The 8,431-nt window shown below is 17.6% G+C and overlaps 1 protein-coding gene across 1 annotated transcript in view; it reads right to left on the bottom strand.

Moving 5' to 3' along the window:
* The window catches only part of LOC119589964, a 14,125-nt gene extending 5,930 nt beyond the window's left edge, over window positions 1-8,195 (bottom strand). Inside the window, exons 1-3 of the mRNA XM_037938653.1 lie at window positions 8,110-8,195; window positions 7,153-7,303; window positions 6,651-6,861 (exon numbers count right to left, since the gene is read on the bottom strand). Coding sequence (XP_037794581.1) covers window positions 6,651-6,743 — 93 coding nt within the window. The 5' untranslated portion in view covers window positions 6,744-6,861; window positions 7,153-7,303; window positions 8,110-8,195. The remainder of the gene's footprint in view (window positions 1-6,650; window positions 6,862-7,152; window positions 7,304-8,109) is intronic.
* Window positions 8,196-8,431: the final 236 nt, after the last annotated feature.

The raw sequence follows: 8,431 nt of genomic DNA on the forward strand, positions 1-8,431 counted from the left end.
ATAATGAAAAATAGGAAATAAATAAAAAAAAAATTTTTAAGGGAAAATAAAAAATATAATTTTAAAATATAATTTTTAAAGAATAATATATGTATATATAATATAATAATATATATAATATAACCACAAATATAATAATTTAAAATAAATTAAAAAATAAAATTAAAAATAATATATTGTAAAATATGCAAATTTTATATATATAATATAATATATATAAAATTATTAATTTATATAATATGAAATACATAAATATATCTTTATAAATATGCATATATATATAATTTTATATATAATTTATTTTTATAATCTAATATAATATCTAATATTAATATATTAATATATTATAATTAAAATATTATTAAAATTTTTAATACATAAAATATCTTTATAAATATGCATAAATATATTTATTTTATAAAAAATATTTAAATATATTATTAATAATATTAATATATGTGGGGTGTGTGTGTTGTGTGGGGGTGTGTGTGTGTGTTGTGGGTGTGGTTGTGTGTGTGTGTAATTTGTGTGAATATATCTTTTGAGTATATATGTTAAAATATACATATTATGTATATGACAAAATAATATATAATATAATAATAATATTTATTATATATCCATATATTAAATAATACACATATATTAAAATGCATAATATAAAAAAAATAATATAATTTAAAAATACATATTATAATATATATATTTTATATATATATTATATATATATATAATTGCAAAAAATATATATATATTATATATATATATATATATAATGCTAAATATATATATATATAATAAATTATATAATATATATAAATTTTATATATTATGCATATATATATAATATATTAAATATAAAATATAAATATAATTTTATATATAAAATATTTATTTATGCAAATTATAAATTTTATTATGCATATATATATATATATTATATTATTATATTATATTATTATTATAATATCATATATAATTTTTATAATTAATTAAAATATTCTATATATAAAATTTGATATAATTAATAATTTTATATATTTTATATATACATAAAATATATCTTTAAAATAGCAAATATATTATATATATATATATATTATATATATTTAAAAATTGTGGTGGGGTGTGGGGTGTGTGTGTGTTGTTTGGTGTTGTGTGTTGTGTAATATGTGTGAAAATATCTTTTGAGATATAGTAAATAAATATATATGTATAGTCTACATATATATATATATAAATTAAAATTATTAAAATATAATATTAAAAATATCCATATATAAAAATAATACAATTATAAAATGCATAAAATAAAAAAAACATATATAAAATATAACAAAAATAATAATATTTTAAAATAATAAAATATAATGCAAAAATATATAAATAATTATATATTCATAAATTTAAAAATATAATATAATATATATAAGATATATATAGATAAAATAATATAATAATATTATATAAATTGATATATATATATGCTATAATATATATGTATATAATATGTTTTAATATAAACTATATAACATAAAATATCTTTTAATATATATATATAAAATTAATATATGATTATAAAAATAAACATATATAAAATATATGCAATTTTATATAAAAATACATATATATAACATTTTAGATAATATTATATATATAATAATAATATATAATATATAAAAATAAATAATATTTTCTATATGCATTATATAAATTTATATATAATATAATATATAATACTATATATATATTTTTTTATTTTGGCATATACTTATTTTAAAAATCTATTATCTACTTTATCATCTATATATATATAATTTTAAATATATATTATATATGAAAATAATGCTATATAATATATATATATATAAATAATATATATATATAATATATATAATAAAATTATATATAAAATTAAAAGATAGATAAATTTTTATAAGTAATGCAATATTTTTAAATAAATATTATATATACATATTATATAAATTTTATATATATATAATATTATATTAATATATATTAATATATATAAATATTAATATATATGATATAATGTATATATTTATATATTGCATAATGAATATATGTATATATTTATATATAATTATATATATATTATATATATATGCATTGTTTTATATTATATATATATATATATATATATAAATACATATATTACATATATAAAAATTATATATAATATATTATATAAAATATATATGATATATATAAAATTTTATATATTTTCATATTATAAAATATTTAATATATTTTATATATATATAAAATATATATATATTATTATCATATGCAATAATAATTTTATATCATATGCATATATATATCATATAATGGAAAATTGATATATATTGCATATGATATATAAAACTATATGCATATGGGTAATTATATATGCATATGATTATAAATATATATATATTATATTATATATAAATATACAATATAAAATATAATATATATAATATATTTTATTATATGCATAGGTATAATATGCTAGGTAAAATATATGCATTGGTATAAAATATGCATATGGTATATATATGCATATGATATATATATGCAAAATGAATATATATATTTTATATAATATATATATATATATATATATATATTATATGTATATATATATGTATATAATATGTATATAAAATGTAAAAATATATATGTATATATATAGTATAATATATGTATATATATATGTATATATATATATATATATATATATATATATATGGATAGGCTGCGGTGGTCCAGTGGTTAAAGCACCGGACTGAAGATTGTCACGACAGCATGACGTGTTGTTCCCTTTGGCAAGGAACTTCAGCTCGACTGGCTACCTAGCCACTGGGTGGCCAATCCAGCCCAAGTCAGTGCTGGTTCTAAGCCTGGATAAATAGAGAGAATGATTACCTAAAAGGTAACACCGTCACTCTCCGTGTAAAGGAACTGGGGACCCTACCACGGACTCACTCCAAGAGCAATCACAATATGAAAACTACAATTAATTATCATGCTGTGACCACGGCGGCTCAAACATGAACCCAACGTTTATATATATATATATATATATATTAATATATATATATATATATATATATATATATATATACATATATATAATTTTACATATATATATATATATGTATATTACATATATATATATTATATTACATATATATTTATCATTACATATATATAATATATTAAATTTTATATATATATATATATATTTTATATATTATATATTATATATATTATATATATATGTATATATATATATACACATTATATATATATATGTATATATATACATATATATATATATATATAGATATATAATGCATATATATACATAATGCATATATATACATATAAGAGCGTCGGACTCAAGACTGTCACGACGGCAATCTGAATTCAAGGGTTCGAGTCACCGACCGCCGCGTTGTTCCCTTGGGCAAGGAACTTCACCTTGATTGCCTACTTAGCCACTGGTGGCCAAGCCCGCCCAAATCAAGTGCTGGTCCCAAGCCCGGATAAATAGAGAGAATGATTACCTAAAAAGGTACCACCGGCACTCTCCGTAGAAAGGAACTGGGGACCCTACCACGTACTCACTCCAAGAGCATCACAACATGAAAACTACAATTAAGTGTCATGCTGTGACCACGGCGGCTCAGACATGAACCTACCGTTAAAAGAAGAATATACATATATATAAATAATGCATATATATATAATACGATATATATAATGCATATTATATATATTAAATATATAATATTTAAAATATAATAAAAAATAATTTTTAAAAAAATTATTATAAATTTTATATATATATATATATAGATATATAATAATATATAAATTTTATATAATAAAATAATAAGATAAATATAATAAATATATATATAATCTATATATATAAAATATATTATAATATATATATATATTTATATATATATATATTATATATATAAAATATATAATATATTATATAATATATTGATATAAAATATATTAAAAAATATATTTTTTTATATATATATATATGCATAATTTATATATGCATTATATATATGCATATTATATATTTATATATATATATAATTATATATATTTATTTCATATTTTTTATATATTTATATATATATAATATGTATATATATTTATAATATATTTTTATTATATTTATATATATATATTATAATAGTATATATATTATATATATTATATATTTTAATATATATTATATATTATATATTATATAAATATATTATAAAATTTTATTAAAAAAAATATATATATATATATATATATTAATATTTCTATAATTTTAATTATAATGATTAAATATATATATATATATATATTATATAAATATTTATATATATATATATATTATTTTATATAATATAATATAATATAATTTATAAATTAAATATTATATATATATTATAAAATATATATATATAATTATATAATATAATATATAATAATAATATAATATAATATATAATAAAATTCATATTAAAATATAAATATATATTATTTTATAAAATATATATATATATAAAATTTTATAATTAAAATTTATATTAATACCAAAATATATTAATTTTAATCATTAAAATTTTGTTTTTTTTTTTTTTTTTTTTTTTTTTTTGTTTTTTGGGCTTTTTCTTTTTTTTTTTTTTTTTTGGTTTTTTTTTTTGGGTTTTTTTTTTTTTTTTTTTTTTGGGATATAAAATATTTTATAAATATATAATATATATATTATATATATATAATATATATATATAATATATATATATATATTTTATTTAAAAAAATATTAAAAAAAAAAATTAAAAATTTTTATATATTTTTAAAACTATTTTACTATATATAAAAGCATATATATATAAAATATATATATATAAATATATTATATATATTTATATATTATTTTATATTAATACAATAATAAAATTTTTAATTTTTTTAATAATTTTTTTTTTTTTTTTTTATTTTTTTTTTTTGTTTTTTTTTGTTTTTTTTTGTTTTTTTTTTTTTTTTTTTTGTTTTGTTTTTTTTTTTTTTTTTTTTGGTTAAAAAAAATTATATATATATATATAATATATATATATATTATATATATAATATATATATAAAAATATATATATATATATATATATCTTTTATTAAAAAATATAAATAAATTAATATTATATAATATTTCATATAAAATCTTATTTACAAATTTTATATATAAATAATGCATATATATATATATAAAAAATTTTTATTTAATGCATAAAAATATATATATTATAATATATATATATATATATATAAATAATAAATTATATTTATATAATAATAATTATTTAAAAAATTTATAAATATAATTATTTATATTATTATATATATATATATATATATATAAAAATTTTATATTTTTATATTATATATATTATATAATATATATAATAAATATTAAGCATTTTATAAAATATATAATATTATAGTTTATATTATATAAATAAGATATATTCTTATATATTTTATATAATTATTTATATATAATATATATTATATCCTATTATTTTTATATTCTATAAAATATTTAAATAAAATTATATATATTATAATAATTCAATATATTATGTTTTATATTAAAATATATATATTATATATATTATATTTATATGTTTTAATATCTTATATTAAAGGAATATATTTATTATGTAATTTTTATATTTTATTATTTTAATATAAAAAGATATAAAATTGTATATATTATAATTTATTATATTATTATATATTATATAATTTAAATTTATAAATTTTTATATAAAATTTATTTATTTATATATTAAATTATTTTATTAATATATATAAAAATAATATATATAAAATATAATATATAAATACATATTAAAAATATATATATTTTAAAAAATATTATATATATATTAAAAAATATATTATATAAAAATATATATTATATATATAAAAAAATAATATAAAATATATTATAAAAAAATTATATAATATAATTTAAAAAAATATATATAATTTAAAAAAAAAAAAAATATATATAGAAAAAAAAAAAAAAAAAAAAAAAAAAAAAAAAAAAAAAAAAAAAAAAAAAAAAAAAAATATATAATAATATTTTATATTAAAATATTTTTATTTAAATATTTTTTTTATATATGCTATTAATTAATACAATATATTTCTATTATTAGATGTGGGGGTTGTGTGTGTGTTGTGTGTGTGTGTTGTGTGGTGTGTGTGTGTGTGTGTGTGGTGTGTTGTGTGGTGTGTGTGTGGTGTGGTGTGGTTGTTTGTGGGGTTTTGTGTGTGGTTTGTGGTGTGTTTTTGGTTTGGTTTGTGTGTGTGTGTGTTGGGGTTGGGGGTTTTGTGTGTGTGTGTTTTTGTGTGTAAAAATTTATATATATATATTATTATAATATATATATATATATATATTATATATATATATATACTCTTTTCATTAGACAAAGGAATGATAAAATGAAAATTAATATTTATATAATATTCTCATATACAGATCTTGATTAGGATATATCAATCTATTATTTTATTTTCCACTTTAAAAAAATATAAAGGTAGAGCAAGATCACCTTATTTGCAGCATTAGGTGAATCAGCAACCACCAGTGTTGACCCTAAAGTCTGTAGATGTGAAGTGAGGATAATCTTGCTAATCTCGCCCATAGGGGGGCCCGGCAGGTGTCAGGGGATATTGGTCTAAACAGGCACTCCGTAAAGCCACTAAAATGTCACAGAGTTCCACCAACTTGTGTTTTATGCGTCCTCCGCCCTCAAGCCCATACTGGAAAGATTAGATTTAATAATTATAAGCGATAATGTTTTTAAAACAGGTACACTGTAATGATCTCATAATTGTTCTTACTTCAAGACAAGAGTATACTCAACGACTCTACTATATTTACATACAAAATAAAGAGAGGGTGAGAGCAATGAAGAGAGAGAAGGATGGAGGGGGGGGAGTGGGAAGAGGAGGGAGGGAGGGAGGGAGGGAGAGAGGGGGGGAGGGACAGAGGGAGGGAGGGAGGGAGGGAAGAACAGAGAGAGAGTGAGAGGGTACGGGTATTGAACCAACCTTTGTAACGAGAAGTCTGGTGGTGGCTGCTATATTGATAAGCCATGTAGTTACAGTATTTGTCAGTGGAAGAAAGTACTCATACTCTTCAAGAGGTACCACCAGTGACAAACAATAAGGGACACCACAGTCATCTTCAGCAACAGTAAATCTATCCAAATATGTAAAATAAAACATTAATAACAAATATTATAAATTCACATAAAAACTGAAGATTATGAAAGAGATGAGAGAGAAAATCAAAAGACAATAGAAACAAGAGAGATGGGAAAGTTAAGCATGTTTTTCTAACCAAAAAACAACAAAAAATTTGCAATTTCATTATTATAACCTCAGTAACATTTATTATTGTATATGAAATATATATAATTGATAATTTTAAAATTTATGTATTTTTTTTGTTTATCTTTTAAACCCCCAAATTGCCGAAAAAGCTGTGCCCATTTTGATTTTTTTTTTTAAATTTTTTATTTTTAGTTTTGCACAAAATGGCCTGCTAGTGCTTACCCCCAAAAGGGGTTAATAGGAACTTTTTGACTTTACCTGATATCACCTTTCCTTGAATTTGTGGGAAAGTTATTTTTTCCTTTTTTTTTTTTTATTAATACCATAACTATAATGTTATTGACATTGGTAACTGCAATATAAAATAACAAAATATTTTTCAAAAATCAATGAAAAGCGTAATCAGACAGGTAGTACTCATAATTGGCTCACTGGCGACTTAACACAACTGGAGCTATCTATATGCAAGGGCAATTAATAAAACAAACTCACAGTGGGTGTGGCATGTATGTATATGCCATGTCTGTCAGTTTAGGGTTAAAATGGTTTTTGAAAAGAGTAGAAGATATCAGCACAACATCTAATATATATGCTGGTCTATATATATAATATTAGAAGTGCATGATTTCAAGAGAAAAAAAAGGAAAAGTCAGTAATCTATATATTAATTACCTGGCTGCAACAATTATGATTCCCTGATGAGGCACCACCAAAAAGCGAAGACAGTATCTTCTCCGATGGAGGGGCCCAAACCCGACCACTCCCACCCCTGTTTCTTCCGTATCTCCTACAGCTCCCATGCGCGCCGCCCCCCCGGGCCCCTACCCGCTACTGCCAAACTCTGATAAGAGAACACATAAAGGCTTGATTCATATGACAGAGTATGACTACAGTTGAGGAAGGGAGATAAAGAGAAGGAGGGTGACATTGGGAGGGTGGTAATGTAAGGGAGAAAAAAAAAGCAAACGGGGGGGAAAAAACCAAAAAGGAAAAG

Source organism: Penaeus monodon, chromosome 26, assembly GCF_015228065.2.
Source record: "Penaeus monodon isolate SGIC_2016 chromosome 26, NSTDA_Pmon_1, whole genome shotgun sequence".
Classification (NCBI taxonomy): Eukaryota; Metazoa; Arthropoda; class Malacostraca; order Decapoda; family Penaeidae; genus Penaeus; species Penaeus monodon.